This window comes from Dicentrarchus labrax, unplaced genomic scaffold (assembly GCF_905237075.1).
Source record: "Dicentrarchus labrax unplaced genomic scaffold, dlabrax2021, whole genome shotgun sequence".
In the NCBI taxonomy this organism is placed as follows: domain Eukaryota; kingdom Metazoa; phylum Chordata; class Actinopteri; family Moronidae; genus Dicentrarchus; species Dicentrarchus labrax.
Genome location: NW_026136842.1, coordinates 47,514 through 68,170, shown reverse-complemented (window position 1 = coordinate 68,170; position 20,657 = coordinate 47,514). Strand labels below are relative to the sequence as shown.

General features: G+C 46.4%; 1 protein-coding gene and 1 long non-coding RNA gene across 2 annotated transcripts; both read right to left on the bottom strand.

Moving 5' to 3' along the window:
- Positions 1–8,014: 8,014 nt before the first annotated feature.
- On the bottom strand, positions 8,015–19,902 carry LOC127360061 (uncharacterized). The gene is made up of 7 exons (XM_051394315.1): positions 19,690–19,902; positions 18,845–19,138; positions 18,560–18,724; positions 16,878–16,960; positions 16,472–16,642; positions 15,632–15,728; positions 8,015–8,920 (listed from the first exon to the last, which is right to left on the bottom strand). The coding sequence occupies exons 1-7, from the start codon at positions 19,900–19,902 to the stop codon at positions 8,390–8,392; spliced, it is 1,554 nt and encodes a 517-aa protein (XP_051250275.1). The 3' UTR covers positions 8,015–8,389.
- On the bottom strand, positions 12,307–14,404 carry LOC127360058 (uncharacterized). Its single transcript, XR_007883153.1, has 2 exons — positions 13,108–14,404; positions 12,307–12,366 (listed from the first exon to the last, which is right to left on the bottom strand). It is a non-coding gene; the product is annotated as an uncharacterized LOC127360058 (long non-coding RNA).
- Positions 19,903–20,657: the final 755 nt, after the last annotated feature.

Below are 20,657 nucleotides of genomic sequence, written 5' to 3'. Positions count from 1 at the left end.
GACGTTTCGCGCCTGTCTGGCGCTTCTTCAGAGGGGTATAGAGGGAGGAAGCAGACTACGGTGTGAGAGGGTGGCTTATATAAGGAGAATACTCTCTCCGTCTAATCAGCCACCCTCTCACTGCCGGTTGGCCCACAGCTGCGGGGCCGCCCAGGTGGAGTTTGGGCCTATGAGAGAGGGAAGTTGGGGAGGGCAAAAAAAGGCTATAGGTAGAAAGAAAAAGGGGAGGAGTCAAGATGGGGGTACAGTAGTGGATTGGAGGAGCGACACAGGTTAAAGGTGAACTTTGTATGTGAGTGATCCTGAATGGTGCCCCCAGAGGAACATACAGGTTTGTGTTAGACTGTTCCCCCCAGTGAGCTATGCAATTGCATTTGAATATGATCAATAAGGGTTATTATAAGGAGGAGAGCGGAGGGAAGGACTACTTCCCGAGCTGCACCTGTGGAGGAAAATAATAAAATAAAAATAAATAAAGAAATTAGAACTCCTTGTTTAGGGTTAGGATATATATGACTGTATAGGGATGAAGGAATTAATATTCAGGGGTCCAAATGGTTAGGGTTAGGATAAGCCAAGGTAGGGGTTATAATCCTAATAACTGAAATAGGTTAAGATAATTAAGCTGATAGTGAAGAAGGTACTGATTGACTTTGGGAAAGTGTATCTAAGCAGAAGGTCATGGAATGATGGTCAGGTGGAGTTGGGATGGACAAAAGAAAATGAGATAATAAAACACTAAGGGAAAAAGAAAACATGATGATGGAAATAGAGGATAGGTAATCTTCAAATTAAATAATAAGAGATATGATTATATCTAATATGTGTACATAAATGATACAATAAAAAGAAAATAACCAAACTAGGTGTAAACAGAGCAGACGGAGAAGCAAGAGAGACCACACACCCCCGGCTCTGGCAAGGTTAGGTTCGGAGTGAGTGAAGTTTGAAGCCCAGATGGGGCTCTGGTGCACTGGCCTGGGGGCGTGCGGTCCGTCGTGCTGACCCCGCCTCCCTGGAAATGAAATACAACTTATGTAGAACCAAAATTAAACAAATGACACTCATTGTGTTATGGAGGTATAACGGAATGAATAAAAACAACAGAAGAGAACAATAACCAAAATATAAATGGTGTTCATACTGTGTTTTAAAGCCAACACAGGTGCAGCTCAGGAGGAATGCATAAAATATGGCAATGAGTCTCAATTCATGATTAGTGACAGTTAAATGATAGAGACAGCCAAAAAAATTGCATTTTAAAAGGAAACCAGACTAGAAAATCATAAAACACAGACAGACTTAAAGCAGAAACAATAAACTTGTATTGAGGTTTGATAAAGTTTTAATTAAATATGATGTTCCATAATATGTTCTTTATTTTCAGGTCTGGTGTGCTGATCCGGAGGTTTGTAGAATACAAGACGAGTTCCCTCCGCTCTCCTCCTATCTTAGGGATTCAAGTGAGGTAAGTTGTTGTTATTTTGAATTTTGTTGGTGGAATTGTGGTTAATTATTGTGGTAGTAGTATACCATCGAATTCGGCCTTCCCAGTGTTGTTAGAAATGTGTAAGGTTTTTACTTAGTGTTATGGTTTATGGTGCCGAGGGAAGTATGTGTCGATGTATATTTAACCTTAATAAAGTGTGTGTATAATGTGTTGTGAATTAACTTTGTTTTTATTATGTGTGTGCTCCTATACCGATAGTGATATGTCTGTTATGGGTGCATTTGGGAAGGCCGAGTGAGCTTTTTTTGACCATGAATCTGAGTTGCAGAATTTTCTCAGATTTCCCGGAACTGATGGGGGGAGGTGCCCGTCAAGCTGCTGGCCCGGGTGCCAAACCCGCAGCTTGTTGCTGTCAGGGGGGACGGTGGCAGACCGGGTCAGAGGCTGCAGCGGGGCCCGCGCCCCTAACGGGAGGATCGCCCGGCTCGGCGCGCGCTCCCGATCGCTGTATAAGAGACTGTGAGGGGAAATCAGAGTTAGAATGTGGGTCTGTCATGTTGACTTTGTGACCTTGTTTTCTCATCATTTTAATCCCCTGGTTTTTCACAGACTCTCTAGCTATGTATGGAGCCGCCACCGAGCCAGCGAGAGCGCCCTCCCGGTTCTGATGGACCGGGGGCGCGGGCACCAAGATGTTATATTGGCCATCCGCCTCCACCTCCGAGCCCAGGTCTGCCACAGAGCAGGTGGAAATTTCACTGCTGCTGCGGGGCTGGAGGTCCTGTTTTGGTTTATTGTTATTTTGAGGAAATGTGATGTTATCCCCAGGCCAGCAGCCATCTATGGGAGCAGTCAGCGTCCTCTGGGGGCAGCGCCTGTGGGGAGAGGTGGGGAATGAGGAGCTCCCCGTGGCCAGAGTTGTGTGTGCAGACTGTAAAGGAAAACGGTTAGGTGGGGATGAAGAGGGGTTAGACTCAGGTAAATGAAGGGAGGTGGAAAAACCCTCTTCTGAGTTGGAAAAAAGGAGAGGAGAAGGAGGGGGGGGGCAGGAAGCGGAGGCTGCAGGAAAAAGCAGGTTGTAAGTTTCGGGGATTGTGTATTCTTGTAATCTGTCCCCATAGCGTCTTTTGGCCCAATTAGTGGCTGCTGTGAACGCTAGCTTATTTCCTGGAGTGCTGGTGAGGTGTGTTATGATGTTTGAGTAGTGTTTTAATAAAATTTCCATATTGTTTCTCATCCAGATGTCTGTGTTGTCTTCTATCATTTTTGAGGTTTCTAATGTGGGTGAAGATGGTTTAATGAATGCAGCTGTTTTGTCTGTTATGTGCATCATACCCCATGGAAATTCACCCGCTGAATGTGCCTGTTCTATATTGTCCTTGTGATGTACAGCCTGAATGAGCTTGAAGTGATGTTTTGCAAGTGATCTGGTGACGGTGTCTAATGCTTGTCTGGGTGGCCTGTGTGTGTTGTTGTTTGTACCGTGTGAGTTTCTGGGTCCGCTACCTGCCCCGTGTTGTGCAGCTGTGGGTCTGTCTGCTCCCCCCGACCACGCCCGTGTCGGGGCCCACCGACCCTCACCAAGTTAACACCCGAGTGTGTGGCACCCACCTGTGATGGTCCTGCTCCGTGTTGCGGCTGCGGTCTCCGTTGCTCCTCGTGGCGATCAGCGTGTGTGAGTTTCCTGGAAAACATGACTCAGCAAAAAAGAGGAGCCGACGGAGACGGAGGAGGGAGAATGCGCTCCGGCAGGTGGGTGGTGACTCGGGTGTAACGTTAAAACTTAACTTTTAATAATTTAAATTTAAAAAGTCCAAGTAGGGTTTGTGAATTTAATTAAGTAAAGCTAGTTAAAAGGTTGAAGTCGGCGAGCGATCCGACAGAGCGGGTACCCCTGACGTTTCGCGCCGATCTGGCGCTTCTTCAGAGGGGTATAGAGGGAGGAAGCAGGCTACGGTGTGAGAGGGTGGCTTATATAAGGAGAATGCTCTCTCCGTCTAATCAGCCACCCTCTCACTGCCGGTTGGCCCACAGCTGCGGGGCCGCCCAGGTGGAGTTTGGGCCTATGGGAGAGGGAAGTGTGGGGAGGGCAAAAGACTATAGGTGAAAAGAAAAGGGGGAGGAGTCAAGGTGGGGGTACTGTATGAGGATTGGAGGAGCAACACGGGTTAAAGGTGAACTTTGTATGTGAGTGATCCTGAATGGTGCCCCCAGAGGAACATACAGGTTTGTTCTAGACTGTTCCCCCCAGTGAGCTATGCAATTGCATTAGAAATGATCAATAAGGGTTATTATAAGGAGGAGAGCGGAGGGAAGTACGGCCTCCCGAGCTACACCTGTGGAGGAAAATAATATAATAAAAATAAATAAAGTAAAGAAATAAAACTCCTTGTTTTAGGGTTAGGATATATGTGACTAATAGTGATGAAGGAATTATTATTCCAGGGTTCAATATGGTTAGGGTTAGGATAAGCCAAGGTAGGGGTTATAATCCTAATAACTGAAATAGGTTAAAATAAATAATCTGATAGTGAAAATGGTAATGATTGACCTTGGGAAAGTGTATCTAAGCAGAAGGTCATGGAATGATGGTCAGGTGGAGTTGGGATGGACAAAAGAAAATGAGATAATAAAACACTAAGGGAAAAAGAAAACATGATGATGGAAATAGATAGGTAATCTTCAAATTAAATAATAAGAGATATGATTATATCTAATATGTGTAAATAAATGATACAATAAAAAGAAAATAACCAAACTAGGTGTAAACAGAGCAGACGGAGAAGCAAGAGAGACCACACACCCCCGGCTCTGGCAAGGTTAGGTTCGGAGTGGGTGAAGTTTGAAGCCCAGATTGGGCTCTGGTGCACTGGCCTGGGGGCGTGCGGTCCGTCGTGCTGACCCCGCCTCCCTGGAAATGAAATACAACTTGTGTAGAAACAAAATTAAGCAAATGACACTACTTGTGTTGTGGAGGTAAAAGCGGAATGAATAAAACAACAGAAAAGAACAATAACCAAAAGTATAAATTGGTGTTCAGCCTGTGTTCTAAAGCCAACACAGGTGCAGCTCAGGAGGAATGCATAAAATATGGCAATGAGTCTCAATTCATGGTTAGTGACAGTTAAATAATAGAGACAGCCAAAAAATTGCATTTTAAAAGGAAACCAGACTAGAAAATCATAAAACACAGACAGACTTAAAGCAGAAACAATAAACTTGTATTGAGGTTTGATAAAGTTTTAATTAAATATGATGTTCCATAATATGTTCTTTATTTTCAGGTCTGGTGTGCTGATCCGGAGGTTTGTAGAATACAAGACGAGTTCCCTCCGCTCTCCTCCTATCTTAGGGATTCAAGTGAGGTAAGTTGTTGTTATTTTGAATTTTGTTGGTGGAATTGTGGTTAATTATTGTGGTAGTAGTATACCATCGAATTCGGCCTTCCCAGTGTTGTTAGAAAATGTGTAAGGTTTTTACTTAGTGTTATGGTTTATGGTGCCGAGGTAAGTATGTGTCGATGTATATTTAACCTTAATAAAGTGTGTGTATAATGTGTTGTGAATTAACTTTGTTTTTATTATGTGTGTGCTCCTGTACCGATAGTGATATGTCTGTTATGGGTGCATTTGGGAAGGCCGAGTGAGCTTTTTTGACCATGAATCTGAGTTGCAGAATTTTCTCAGATTTCCCGGAACTGATGGGGGGAGGTGCCCGTCAAGCTGCTGGCCCGGGTGCCAACCCCGCAGCTTGTTGCTGTCAGGGGGACGGTGGCAGACCGGGTCAGAGGCTGCAGCGGGGCCCGCGCCCCTAACGGGAGGATCGCCCGGCTCGGCGCGCGCTCCCGATCGCTGTATAAGAGACTGTGAGGGGAGATCAGAGTTAGAATGTGGGTCTGTCATGTTGACTTTGTGACCTTGTTTTCTCATCATTTTAATCCCCTGGTTTTTCACAGACTCTCTAGCTATGTATGGAGCCGCCACCGAGCCAGCGAGAGCGCCCTCCCGGTTCTGATGGACCGGGGGCGCGGGCACCAAGATGTTATATTGGCCATCCGCCTCCACCTCCGAGCCCAGGTCTGCCACAGAGCAGGTGGAAATTTCACTGCTGCTGCGGGGCTGGAGGTCCTGTTTTGGTTTATTGTTATTTTGAGGAAATGTGATGTTATCCCCAGGCCAGCAGCCATCTATGGGAGCAGTCAGCGTCCTCTGGGGGCAGCGCCTGTGGGGAGAGGTGGGGAATGAGGAGCTCCCCGTGGCCAGAGTTGTGTGTGCAGACTGTAAAGGAAAACGGTTAGGTGGGGATGAAGAGGGGTTAGACTCAGGTAAATGAAGGGAGGTGGAAAAACCCTCATCTGAGTTGGAAAAAAGGAGAGGAGAAGGAGGGGGGGGGCAGGAAGCGGAGGCTGAAGGAAAAAGCAGGTTGTAAGTTTCGGGGATTGTGTAATCTTGTAATCTGTCCCCATAGCGTCTTTTGGCCCAATTAGTGGCTGCTGTGAACGCTAGCTTATTTCCTGGAGTGCTGGTGAGGTGTGTTATGATGTTTGAGTAGTGTTTTAATAAAATTTCCATATTGTTTCTCATCCAGATGTCTGTGTTGTCTTCTATCATTTTTGAGGTTTCTAATGTGGGTGAAGATGGTTTAATGAATGCAGCTGTTTTGTCTGTTATGTGCATCATGCCCCATGGAAATTCACCCGCTGAATGTGCCTGTTCTATGTTGTCCTTGTGATGTACAGCCTGAATGAGCTTGAAGTGTTGTTTTGCAATTGATCTGGTGACGGTGTCTAATGCTTGTCTGGGTGGCCTGTGTGTGTTGTTGTTTGTACCGTGTGAGTTTCTGGGTCCGCTACCTGCCCCGTGCTGTGCAGCTGTGGGTCTGTCTGCTCCCCCCCGACCACGCCCGTGTCGGGGCCCACCGACCCTCACCAAGTTAAAACCCGAGTGTGTGGCACCCACCTGTGATGGTCCTGCTCCGTGTTGCGGCTGCGGTCTCCGTTGCTCCTCGTGGCGATCAGCGTGTGTGAGTTTCCTGGAAAACATGACTCAGCAAAAAAGAGGAGCCGACGGAGACGGAGGAGGGAGAGTGCGCTCCGGCAGGTGGGTGGTGGCTCGGGTGTAACGTTAAAACTTAACTTTTAATAATTTAAATTTAAAAAGTCCAAATAGGGTTGGTGAATTTAATTAAATAAAGCTAGTTAAAAGGTTGAGGTCGGCGAGCGATCCGACAGAGCGGGTACCCCTGACGTTTCGCGCCTGTCTGGCGCTTCTTCAGAGGGGTATGGAGGGAGGAAGCAGACTACGGTGTGAGAGGGTGGCTTATATAAGGAGAATACTCTCTCCGTCTAATCAGCCACCCTCTCACTGCCGGTTGGCCCACAGCTGCGGGGCCGCCCAGGTGGAGTTTGGGCCTATGGGAGAGGGAAGTTTGGGGAGGGCAAAAAAAGGCTATAGGTGGAAAGAAAAGGGGGAGGAGTCAAGATGGGGGTACAGTATGTGGATTGGAGGAGCGACACAGGTTAAAGGTGAACTTTGTATGTGAGTGATCCTGAATGGTGCCCCCAGAGGAACATACAGGTTTGTGTTAGACTGTTCCCCCCAGTGAGCTATGCAATTGCATTTGAATATGATCAATAAGGGTTATTATAAGGAGGAGAGCGGAGGGAAGGACTACTTCCCGAGCTGCACCTGTGGAGGAAAATAATAAAATAAAAATAAATAAAGAAATTAGAACTCCTTGTTTAGGGTTAGGATATATATGACTGTATAGGGATGAAGGAATTAATATTCAGGGGTCCAAATGGTTAGGGTTAGGATAAGCCAAGGTAGGGGTTATAATCCTAATAACTGAAATAGGTTAAGATAATTAAGCTGATAGTGAAGAAGGTACTGATTGACTTTGGGAAAGTGTATCTAAGCAGAAGGTCATGGAATGATGGTCAGGTGGAGTTGGGATGGACAAAAGAAAATGAGATAATAAAACACTAAGGGAAAAAGAAAACATGATGATGGAAATAGATAGGTAATCTTCAAATTAAATAATAAGAGATATGATTATATCTAATATGTGTACATAAATGATACAATAAAAAGAAAATAACCAAACTAGGTGTAAACAGAGCAGACGGAGAAGCACGAGAGACCACACACCCCCGGCTCTGGCAAGGTTAGGTTCGGAGTGAGTGAAGTTTGAAGCCCAGATGGGGCTCTGGTGCACTGGCCTGGGGGCGTGCGGTCCGTCGTGCTGACCCCGCCTCCCTGGAAATGAAATACAACTTATGTAGAACCAAAATTAAACAAATGACACTCATTGTGTTATGGAGGTATAACGGAATGAATAAAAACAACAGAAGAGAACAATAACCAAAATATAAATGGTGTTCATACTGTGTTTTAAAGCCAACACAGGTGCAGCTCAGGAGGAATGCATAAAATATGGCAATGAGTCTCAATTCATGATTAGTGACAGTTAAATGATAGAGACAGCCAAAAAAATTGCATTTTAAAAGGAAACCAGACTAGAAAATCATAAAACACAGACAGACTTAAAGCAGAAACAATAAACTTGTATTGAGGTTTGATAAAGTTTTAATTAAATATGATGTTCCATAATATGTTCTTTATTTTCAGGTCTGGTGTGCTGATCCGGAGGTTTGTAGAATACAAGACGAGTTCCCTCCGCTCTCCTCCTATCTTAGGGATTCAAGTGAGGTAAGTTGTTGTTATTTTGAATTTTGTTGGTGGGATTGTGGTTAATTATTGTGGTAGTAGTATACCATCGAATTCGGCCTTCCCAGTGTTGTTAGAAAATGTGTAAGGTTTTTACTTAGTGTTATGGTTTATGGTGCCGAGGTAAGTATGTGTCGATGTATATTTAACCTTAATAAAGTGTGTGTATAATGTGTTGTGAATTAACTTTGTTTTTATTATGTGTGTGCTCCTATACCGATAGTGATATGTCTGTTATGGGTGCATTTGGGAAGGCCGAGTGAGCTTTTTTTGACCATGAATCTGAGTTGCAGAATTTTCTCAGATTTCCCGGAACTGATGGGGGGAGGTGCCCGTCAAGCTGCTGGCCCGGGTGCCAGCCCCGCAGCTTGTTGCTGTCAGGGGGACGGTGGCAGACCGGGTCAGAGGCTGCAGCGGGGCCCGCGCCCCTAACGGGAGGATCGCCCGGCTCGGCGCGCGCTCCCGATCGCTGTATAAGAGACTGTGAGGGGAAATCAGAGTTAGAATGTGGGTCTGTCATGTTGACTTTGTGACCTTGTTTTCTCATCATTTTAATTCCCTGGTTTTTCACAGACTCTCTAGCTATGTATGGAGCCGCCACCGAGCCAGCAAGAGCGCCCTCCCGGTTCTGATGGACCGGGGGCGCGGGCACCAAGATGTTATATTGGCCATCCGCCTCCACCTCCGAGCCCAGGTCTGCCACAGAGCAGGTGGAAATTTCACTGCTGCTGCGGGGCTGGAGGTCCTGTTTTGGTTTATTGTTATTTTGAGGAAATGTGATGTTAACCCCAGGCCAGCAGCCATCTATGGGAGCAGTCAGCGTCCTCTGGGGGCAGCGCCTGTGGGGAGAGGTGGGGAATGAGGAGCTCCCCGTGGCCAGAGTTGTGTGTGCAGACTGTAAAGGAAAACGGTTAGGTGGGGATGAAGAGGGGTTAGACTCAGGTAAATGAAGGTAGGTGGAAAAACCCTCTTCTGAGTTGGGGGAAAGGAGAGGAGAAGGAGAAGGAGGGGGGGGGCAGGAAGCGGAGGCTGAAGGAAAAAGCAGGTTGTAAGTTTCGGGGATTGTGTAATCTTGTAATCTGTCCCCATAGCGTCTTTTGGCCCAATTAGTGGCTGCTGTGAACGCTAGCTTATTTCCTGGAGTGCTGGTGAGGTGTGTTATGATGTTTGAGTAGTGTTTTAATAAAATTTCCATATTGTTTCTCATCCAGATGTCTGTGTTGTCTTCTATCATTTTTGAGGTTTCTAATGTGGGTGAAGATGGTTTAATGAATGCAGCTGTTTTGTCTGTTATGTGCATCATACCCCATGGAAATTCACCCGCTGAATGTGCCTGTTCTATGTTGTCCTTGTGATGTACAGCCTGAATGAGCTTGAAGTGTTGTTTTGCAAGTGATCTGGTGACGGTGTCTAATGCTTGTCTGGGTGGCCTGTGTGTGTTGTTGTTTGTACCGTGTGTGTTTCTGGGTCCGCTACCTGCCCCGTGTTGTGCAGCTGTGGGTCTGTCTGCTCCCCCCGACCACGCCCATGTCGGGGCCCGCCGACCCTCACCAAGTTGACACCCGAGTGTGTGGCACCCACCTGTGTTGGTCCTGCTCCGTGTTGCGGCTGCGGTCTCCGTTGCTCCTCGTGGCGATCAGCGTGTGTGAGTTTCCTGGAAAACATGACTCAGCAAAAAAGAGGAGCCGACGGAGACGGAGGAGGGAGAGTGCGCTCCGGCAGGTGGGTGGTGGCTCGGGTGTAACGTTAAAACTTAACTTTTAATAATTTAAATTTAAAAAGTCCAAATAGGGTTGGTGAATTTAATTAAATAAAGCTAGTTAAAAGGTTGAGGTCGGCGAGCGATCCGACAGAGCGGGTACCCCTGACGTTTCGCGCCTGTCTGGCGCTTCTTCAGAGGGGTATGGAGGGAGGAAGCAGGCTACGGTGTGAGAGGGTGGCTTATATAAGGAGAATACTCTCTCCGTCTAATCAGCCACCCTCTCACTGCCGGTTGGCCCACAGCTGCGGGGCCGCCCAGGTGGAGTTTGGGCCTATGGGAGAGGGAAGTGTGGGGAAGGCAAAAAAAGGCTATAGGTGGAAAGAAAAGGGGGAGGAGTCAAGATGGGGGTACAGTATGTGGATTGGAGGAGCGACACAGGTTAAAGGTGAACTTTGTATGTGAGTGATCCTGAATGGTGCCCCCAGAGGAACATACAGGTTTGTGTTAGACTGTTCCCCCCAGTGAGCTATGCAATTGCATTTGAATATGATCAATAAGGGTTATTATAAGGAGGAGAGCGGAGGGAAGGACTACTTCCCGAGCTGCACCTGTGGAGGAAAATAATATAATAAAAATAAATAAAGAAATAAGAGCTCCTTGTTTAGGGTTAGGATATATGTGACTTAATAGGGATGAAGGAATTAATATTCAGGGGTCCAGAATGGTTAGGGTTAGGATAAGCCAAGGTAGGGGTTATAATCCTAATAACTGGAATAGGTGAAGATGATTAAGCTGTTAGTGGAGATGGTGCTGATTGACTTTGGAAAAGTGTATCTATGCAGAAGGTCATGGAATGATGGTCAGGTGGAGTTGAGATGGACAAATGAAAATAAGATAATAAAATACTAAGGGAAAAAGAAATCTGATAATGGAAATAGAGGATAAATAATCTTCAAATTAAATAATAAGAGATATGATTATATCTAATATGTGTAAATAATAGAAAAAGAAATAACCAAACTAGGTGTAAACAGAGCAGACGGAGAAGCAAGAGAGACCACACACCCCCGGCTCTGGCAAGGTTAGGTTCGGAGTGGGTGAAGTTTGAAGCCCAGATAGGGCTCTGGTGCACTGGCCTGGGGGCGTGCGGTCCGTCGTACTGACCCCGCCTCCCTGGAAATGAAATACAACTTGTGTAGAAACAAAATTAAGCAAATGACACTACTTGTGTTGTGGAGGTAAAAGCGGAATGAATAAAACAACAGAAAAGAACAATAACCAAAAGTATAAATTGGTGTTCAGCCTGTGTTCTAAAGCCAACACAGGTGCAGCTCAGGAGGAATGCATAAAATATGGCAATGAGTCTCAATTCATGGTTAGTGACAGTTAAATAATAGAGACAGCCAAAAAAATTGCATTTTAAAAGGAAACCAGACTAGAAAATCATAAAACACAGACAGACTTAAAGCAGAAACAATAAACTTGTATTGAGGTTTGATAAAGTTTTAATTAAATATGATGTTCCATAATATGTTCTTTATTTTCAGGTCTGGTGTGCTGATCCGGAGGTTTGTAGAATACAAGACGAGTTCCCTCCGCTCTCCTCCTATCTTAGGGATTCAAGTGAGGTAAGTTGTTGTTATTTTGAATTTTGTTGGTGGAATTGTGGTTAATTATTGTGGTAGTAGTATACCATCGAATTCGGCCTTCCCAGTGTTGTTAGAAATGTGTAAGGTTTTTACTTAGTGTTATGGTTTATGGTGCCGAGGGAAGTATGTGTCGATGTATATTTAACCTTAATAAAGTGTGTGTATAATGTGTTGTGAATTAACTTTATGTTTTTATTATGTGTGTGCTCCTATACCGATAGTGATATGTCTGTTATGGGTGCATTTGGGAAGGCCGAGTGAGCTTTTTTTGACCATGAATCTGAGTTGCAGAATTTTCTCAGATTTCCCGGAACTGATGGGGGGAGGTGCCCGTCAAGCTGCTGGCCCGGGTGCCAACCCCGCAGCTTGTTGCTGTCAGGGGGACGGTGGCAGACCGGGTCAGAGGCTGCAGCGGGGCCCGCGCCCCTAACGGGAGGATCGCCCGGCTCGGCGCGCGCTCCCGATCGCTGTATAAGAGACTGTGAGGGGAGATCAGAGTTAGAATGTGGGTCTGTCATGTTGACTTTGTGACCTTGTTTTCTCATCATTTTAATCCCCTGGTTTTTCACAGACTCTCTAGCTATGTATGGAGCCGCCACCGAGCCAGCGAGAGCGCCCTCCCGGTTCTGATGGACCGGGGGCGCGGGCACCAAGATGTTATATTGGCCATCCGCCTCCACCTCCGAGCCCAGGTCTGCCACAGAGCAGGTGGAAATTTCACTGCTGCTGCGGGGCTGGAGGTCCTGTTTTGGTTTATTGTTATTTTGAGGAAATGTGATGTTATCCCCAGGCCAGCAGCCATCTATGGGAGCAGTCAGCGTCCTCTGGGGGCAGCGCCTGTGGGGAGAGGTGGGGAATGAAGAGCTCCCCGTGGCCAGAGTTGTATGTGCAGACTGTAAAGGAAAACGGTTAGGTGGGGATGAAGAGGGGTTAGACTCAGGTAAATGAAGGTAGGTGGAAAAACCCTCATCTGAGTTGGAAAAAAGGAGAGGAGAAGGAGAAGAAGGGGGGGGCAGGAAGCGGAGGCTGCAGGAAAAAGCAGGTTGTAAGTTTCGGGGATTGTGTATTCTTGTAGTTTGTCCCCATAGCGTCTTTTTGCCCAATTAGTGGCTGCTGTGAACGCTAGCTTATTTCCTGGAGTGCTGGTGAGGTGTGTTATGATGTTTGTGTAGTGTTTTAATAAAATTTCCATATTGTTTTTCATCCAAATGTCTGTGTTTTCCTCTATCATTTTTGATGTTTCTAGTGTGGGTGAAGATGGTTTAATGAATGCAGCTGTTTTGTCTGTTATGTGCATCATGCCCCATGGAAATTCACCCGCTGAATGTGCCTGTTCTATGTTGTCCTTGTGATGTACAGCCTGAATGAGCTTGAAGTGTTGTTTTGCAATTGATCTGGTGACGGTGTCTAATGCTTGTCTGGGTGGCCTGTATGTGTTGTTGTTTGTACCGTGTGTGTTTCTGGGTCCGCTACCTGCCCCGTGTTGTGCAGCTGTGGGTCTGTCTGCTCCCCCCGACCACGCCCGTGTCGGGGCCCACCGACCCTCACCAAGTTAACACCCGAGTGTGTGGCACCCACCTGTATTGATCCTGCTCCGTGTTGCGGCTGCGGTCTCCGTTGCTCCTCGTGGCGATCAGCGTGTGTGAGTTTCCTGGAAAACATGACTCAGCAAAAAAAGAGGAGCCGACGGAGACGGAGGAGGGAGAATGCGCTCCGGCAGGTGGGTGGTGGCTCGGGTGTAACGTTAAAACTTAACTTTTAATAATTTAAATTTAAAAAGTCCAAATAGGGTTGGTGAATTTAATTAAATAAAGCTAGTTAAAAGGTTGAGGTCGGCGAGCGATCCGACAGAGCGGGTACCCCTGACGTTTCGCGCCTGTCTGGCGCTTCTTCAGAGGGGTATGGAGGGAGGAAGCAGGCTACGGTGTGAGAGGGTGGCTTATATAAGGAGAATACTCTCTCCGTCTAATCAGCCACCCTCTCACTGCCGGTTGGCCCACAGCTGCGGGGCCGCCCAGGTGGAGTTTGGGCCTATGGGAGAGGGAAGTTTGGGGAAGGCAAAAAAAGGCTATAGGTGGAAAGAAAAGGGGGAGGAGTCAAGATGGGGGTACAGTATGTGGATTGGAGGAGCGACACAGGTTAAAGGTGAACTTTGTATGTGAGTGATCCTGAATGGTGCCCCCAGAGGAACATACAGGTTTGTGCTAGACTGTTCCCCCCAGTGAGCTATGCAATTGCATTTGAATATGATCAATAAGGGTTGTTATAAGGAGGAGAGCGGAGGGAAGGACTACTTCCCGAGCTGCACCTGTGGAGGAAATTAATATAATAAAAATAAATAAAGTAAAGAAATAAAGCTCCTGGTTTAGGGTTAGGATATATGTGACTTAATAGGGATGAAAGAATTAATGTTCAGGGGTCCAGAATGGTTAGGGTTAGGATAAGCCAAGGTAGGGGTTATAATCCTAATAACTGGAATAGGTGAAATGATTAGTAGTCATCCTGTTAGTGGAGATGGTGCTGATTGACTTTGGAAAAGTGTATCTATGCAGAAGGTCATGGAATGATGGTCAGGTGGAGTTGAGATGGACAAATGAAAATAAGATAATAAAATACTAAGGGAAAAAGAAATCTGATAATGGAAATAGAGGATAAATAATCTTCAAATTAAATAATAAGAGATATGATTATATCTAATATGTGTAAATAAGGATATAATAGAAAAAGAAATAACCAAACTAGGTGTAAACAGAGCAGACGGAGAAGCAAGAGAGACCACACACCCCCGGCTCTGGCAAGGTTAGGTTCGGAGTGGGTGAAGTTTGAAGCCCAGATAGGGCTCTGGTGCACTGGCCTGGGGGCGTGCGGTCCGTCATACTGACCCCGCCTCCCTGGAAATGAAATACAACTTGTGTAGAAACAAAATTAAACAAATGACACTCATTGTGTTATGGAGGTATAACGGAATGAATAAAATAACAGAAGAGAACAACAACCAAAATTATAAGTTGGTGTTCATCCTGTGCTATAAAGCCAACACAGGTGCAGCTCAGGAGGAATGCATAGGATATGGCGATAAGTCTCAAAACATGGTAAGTGACGGTTAAGAGATAGAGACAGCCAAAGAATTGTATTTTAAAGGAAACCAGACTTGGAAAATCATACAACACAAATAGACTTAAAACAGAAACAATAAACTTGTATTGAGGTTTGATAAAGTTTTAATTAAATATGATGTTCCATAATATGTTCTTTATTTTCAGGTCTGGTGTGCTGGTCCGGGGGCTTGTAGAATACAAGACGGGTTCCCTCCGCTCTCCTCCTATCTTAAGGGTTCAGGTGAGGTAGGTTGTTGTTGTTTTGAATTTAGTTGGTGGGATTGTGGTTAATTATGGTGGTAGTAATATTCCATCGAATTCAGCCTTCCCAGTGTTGTTAGAAATGTGTAGGGTTTTTACTTAATGTTATGATTTATGATGTCGAGGTAGGTATGTGTCGATGTATATTTAACCTTAATAAATTGTGTGTATAATGTGTTGTGAATTAACTTTGTTTTTATTATGTGTGTGCTCCTATACCGATAGTGATATGTCTGTTATGGGTGCATTTGGGAAGGCCGAGTGAGCTTTTTTGACCATGAATCTGAGTTGCAGAATTTTCTCAGATTTCCCGGAACTGATGGGGGGAGGTGCCCGTCAAGCTGCTGGCCCGGGTGCCAGCCCCGCAGCTTGTTGCTGTCAGGGGGACGGTGGCAGACCGGGTCAGAGGCTGCAGCGGGGCCCGCGCCCCTAACGGGAGGATCGCCCGGCTCGGCGCGCGCTCCCGATCGCTGTATAAGAGACTGTGAGGGGAAATCAGAGTTAGAATGTGGGTCTGTCATGTTGACTTTGTGACCTTGTTTTCTCATCATTTTAATCCCCTGGTTTTTCACAGACTCTCTAGCTATGTATGGAGCCGCCACCGAGCCAGCGAGAGCGCCCTCCCGGTTCTGATGGACCGGGGGCGCGGGCACCAAGATGTTATATTGGCCATCCGCCTCCACCTCCGAGCCCAGGTCTGCCACAGAGCAGGTGGAAATTACGCTGCTGCTGCGGGGCTGGAGGTCCTGTTTTGGTTTATTGTTATTTTGAGGAAATGTGATGTTATCCCCAGGCCAGCAGCCATCTGCGGGAGCAGTCAGCGTCCTCTGGGGGCAGCGCCTGTGGGGAGAGGTGGGGAATGAGGAGCTCCCCGTGGCCAGAGTTGTGTGTGTAGACTGTAAAGAAAAACGGTTAGGTGGGGATGAAGAGGGGTTAGACTCAGGTGAGTGATGGGAGGTGGAAAAACCCTCATCTGAGTTGGAAAAAAGGAGAGGAGAAGGAGAAGAAGGGGGGGGGCAGGAAGCGGAGGCTGTAGGAAAAAGCAAGTTGTGAGTTTCGGGGATTGTGTATTCTTGTAATTTATCCCCATAGCGTCTTTTTGCCCAATTAGTGGCTGCTGTGAACGCTAGCTTATTTCCTGGAGTGCTGGTGAGGTGTGTTATGATGTTTGTGTAGTGTTTTAATAAAATTTCCATATTGTTTCTCATCCAGATGTCTGTGTTGTCTTCTATCATTTTTGAGGTTTCTAATGTGGGTGAAGATGGTTTAATGAATGCAGCTGTTTTGTCTGTTATGTGCATCATACCCCATGGAAATTCACCCGCTGAATGTGCCTGTTCTATATTGTCCTTGTGATGTACAGCCTGAATGAGCTTGAAGTGATGTTTTGCAAGTGATCTGGTGACGGTGTCTAATGCTTGTCTGGGTGGCCTGTGTGTGTTGTTGTTTGTACCGTGTGAGTTTCTGGGTCCGCTACCTGCCCCGTGTTGTGCAGCTGTGGGTCTGTCTGCTCCCCCCCGACCACGCCCGTGTCGGGGCCCACCGACCCTCACCAAGTTAACACCCGAGTGTGTGGCACCCACCTGTGATGGTCCTGCTCCGTGTTGCGGCTGCGGTCTCCGTTGCTCCTCGTGGCGATCAGCGTGTGTGAGTTTCCTGGAAAACATGACTCAGCAAAAAAGAGGAGCCGACGGAGACGGAGGAGGGAGAGTACGCTCCGGCAGGTGGGTGGTGGCTCGGGTGTAACGTTAAAACTTAACTTTTAATAATTTAAATTTAAAAAGTCCAAATAGGGTTGGTGAATTTAATTAAATAAAGCTAGTTAAAAGGTTGAGGTCGGCGAGCGATCCGACAGAGCGGGTACCCCTGACGTTTCGCGCCTGTCTGGCGCTTCTTCAGAGGGGTATGGAGGGAGGAAGCAGACTACGGTGTGAGAGGGTGGCTTATATAAGGAGAATACTCTCTCCGTCTAATCAGCCACCCTCTCACTGCCGGTTGGCCCACAGCTGCGGGGCCGCCCAGGTGGAGTTTGGGCCTATGGGAGAGGGAAGTTTGGGGAGGGCAAAAAAAGGCTATAGGTGGAAAGAAAAGGGGGAGGAGTCAAGATGGGGGTACAGTATGTGGATTGGAGGAGCGACACAGGTTAAAGGTGAACTTTGTATGTGAGTGATCCTGAATGGTGCCCCCAGAGGAACATACAGGTTTGTGTTAGACTGTTCCCCCCAGTGAGCTATGCAATTGCATTTGAATATGATCAATAAGGGTTATTATAAGGAGGAGAGCGGAGGGAAGGACTACTTCCCGAGCTGCACCTGTGGAGGAAAATAATAAAATAAAAATAAATAAAGAAATTAGAACTCCTTGTTTAGGGTTAGGATATATATGACTGTATAGGGATGAAGGAATTAATATTCAGGGGTCCAAATGGTTAGGGTTAGGATAAGCCAAGGTAGGGGTTATAATCCTAATAACTGAAATAGGTTAAGATAATTAAGCTGATAGTGAAGAAGGTACTGATTGACTTTGGGAAAGTGTATCTAAGCAGAAGGTCATGGAATGATGGTCAGGTGGAGTTGGGATGGACAAAAGAAAATGAGATAATAAAACACTAAGGGAAAAAGAAAACATGATGATGGAAATAGATAGGTAATCTTCAAATTAAATAATAAGAGATATGATTATATCTAATATGTGTACTAAATGATACAATAAGAAAAAAAGAAAATAACCAAAGTAGGTGTAAACAGAGCAGACGGAGAAGCACGAGAGACCACACACCCCCGGCTCTGGCAAGGTTAGGTTCGGAGTGAGTGAAGTTTGAAGCCCAGATGGGGCTCTGGTGCACTGGCCTGGGGGCGTGCGGTCCGTCGTGCTGACCCCGCCTCCCTGGAAATGAAATACAACTTATGTAGAACCAAAATTAAACAAATGACACTCATTGTGTTATGGAGGTATAACGGAATGAATAAAAACAACAGAAGAGAACAATAACCAAAATATAAATGGTGTTCATACTGTGTTTTAAAGCCAACACAGGTGCAGCTCAGGAGGAATGCATAAAATATGGCAATGAGTCTCAATTCATGGTTAGTGACAGTTAAATGATAGAGACAGCCAAAAAAATTGCATTTTAAAAGGAAACCAGACTAGAAAATCATAAAACACAGACAGACTTAAAGCAGAAACAATAAACTTGTATTGAGGTTTGATAAAGTTTTAATTAAATATGATGTTCCATAATATGTTCTTTATTTTCAGGTCTGGTGTGCTGATCCGGAGGTTTGTAGAATACAAGACGAGTTCCCTCCGCTCTCCTCCTATCTTAGGGATTCAAGTGAGGTAAGTTGTTGTTATTTTGAATTTTGTTGGTGGAATTGTGGTTAATTATTGTGGTAGTAGTATACCATCGAATTCGGCCTTCCCAGTGTTGTTAGAAATGTGTAAGGTTTTTACTTAGTGTTATGGTTTATGGTGCCGAGGGAAGTATGTGTCGATGTATATTTAACCTTAATAAAGTGTGTGTATAATGTGTTGTGAATTAACTTTGTTTTTATTATGTGTGTGCTCCTATACCGATAGTGATATGTCTGTTATGGGTGCATTTGGGAAGGCCGAGTGAGCTTTTTTGACCATGAATCTGAGTTGCAGAATTTTCTCAGATTTCCCGGAACTGATGGGGGGAGGTGCCCGTCAAGCTGCTGGCCCGGGTGCCAACCCCGCAGCTTGTTGCTGTCAGGGGGACGGTGGCAGACCGGGTCAGAGGCTGCAGCGGGGCCCGCGCCCCTAACGGGAGGATCGCCCGGCTCGGCGCGCGCTCCCGATCGCTGTATAAGAGACTGTGAGGGGAAATCAGAGTTAGAATGTGGGTCTGTCATGTTGACTTTGTGACCTTGTTTTCTCATCATTTTAATCCCCTGGTTTTTCACAGACTCTCTAGCTATGTATGGAGCCGCCACCGAGCCAGCGAGAGCGCCCTCCCGGTTCTGATGGACCGGGGGCGCGGGCACCAAGATGTTATATTGGCCATCCGCCTCCACCTCCGAGCCCAGGTCTGCCACAGAGCAGGTGGAAATTTCACTGCTGCTGCGGGGCTGGAGGTCCTGTTTTGGTTTATTGTTATTTTGAGGAAATGTGATGTTATCCCCAGGCCAGCAGCCATCTATGGGAGCAGTCAGCGTCCTCTGGGGGCAGCGCCTGTGGGGAGAGGTGGGGAATGAGGAGCTCCCCGTGGCCAGAGTTGTGTGTGCAGACTGTAAAGGAAAACGGTTAGGTGGGGATGAAGAGGGGTTAGACTCAGGTGAATGATGGGAGGTGGAAAAACCCTCATCTGAGTTGGAAAAAAGGAGAGGAGAAGGAGGGGGGGGGCAGGAAGCGGAGGCTGCAGGAAAAAGCAGGTTGTAAGTTTCGGGGATTGTGTATTCTTGTAATCTGTCCCCATAGCGTCTTTTGGCCCAATTAGTGGCTGCTGTGAACGCTAGCTTATTTCCTGGAGTGCTGGTGAGGTGTGTTATGATGTTTGAGTAGTGTTTTAATAAAATTTCCATATTGTTTCTCATCCAGATGTCTGTGTTGTCTTCTATCATTTTTGAGGTTTCTAATGTGGGTGAAGATGGTTTAATGAATGCAGCTGTTTTGTCTGTTATGTGCATCATACCCCATGGAAATTCACCCGCTGAATGTGCCTGTTCTATATTGTCCTTGTGATGTACAGCCTGAATGAGCTTGAAGTGATGTTTTGCAAGTGATCTGGTGACGGTGTCTAATGCTTGTCTGGGTGGCCTGTGTGTGTTGTTGTTTGTACCGTGTGGGTTTCTGGGTCCGCTACCTGCCCCGTGCTGTGCAGCTGTGGGTCTGTCTGCTCCCCCCGACCACGCCCGTGTCGGGGCCCACCGACCCTCACCAAGTTAACACCCGAGTGTGTGGCACCCACCTGTGATGGTCCTGCTCCGTGTTGCGGCTGCGGTCTCCGTTGCTCCTCGTGGCGATCAGCGTGTGTGAGTTTCCTGGAAAACATGACTCAGCAAAAAAGAGGAGCCGACGGAGACGGAGGAGGGAGAGTACGCTCCGGCAGGTGGGTGGTGGCTCGGGTGTAACGTTAAAACTTAACTTTTAATAATTTAAATTTAAAAAGTCCAAATAGGGTTGGTGAATTTAATTAAATAAAGCTAGTTAAAAGGTTGAAGTCGGCGAGCGATCCGACAGAGCGGGTACCCCTGACGTTTCGCGCCTGTCTGGCGCTTCTTCAGAGGGGTATGGAGGGAGGAAGCAGACTACGGTGTGAGAGGGTGGCTTATATAAGGAGAATACTCTCTCCGTCTAATCAGCCACCCTCTCACTGCCGGTTGGCCCACAGCTGCGGGGCCGCCCAGGTGGAGTTTGGGCCTATGGGAGAGGGAAGTTTGGGGAGGGCAAAAAAAGGCTATAGGTGGAAAGAAAAGGGGGGAGGAGTCAAGATGGGGGTACAGTATGTGGATTGGAGGAGCGACACAGGTTAAAGGTGAACTTTGTATGTGAGTGATCCTGAATGGTGCCCCCAGAGGAACATACAGGTTTGTGTTAGACTGTTCCCCCCAGTGAGCTATGCAATTGCATTTGAATATGATCAATAAGGGTTATTATAAGGAGGAGAGCGGAGGGAAGGACTACTTCCCGAGCTGCACCTGTGGAGGAAAATAATAAAATAAAAATAAATAAAGAAATTAGAACTCCTTGTTTAGGGTTAGGATATATATGACTGTATAGGGATGAAGGAATTAATATTCAGGGGTC

Excerpts from the sequence above, each read along its gene's own strand:
- LOC127360061 (XM_051394315.1), bottom strand. The coding sequence starts at position 19,902 with ATGTTTTCCAGGAAACTCACACACGCTGATCGCCACGAGGAGCAACGG. Across the intron at positions 15,729-16,471 it reads ACGGAGCAGGACCATCACAG|GCGCTGCCCCCAGAGGACGC; the intron begins GTGGGTGCCACA and ends CTCTCCCCACAG. Across the intron at positions 8,921-15,631 it reads ACAATAAACCAAAACAGGAC|CTCCAGCCCCGCAGCAGCAG; the intron begins CTCCAGCCCCGC and ends CCAAAACAGGAC.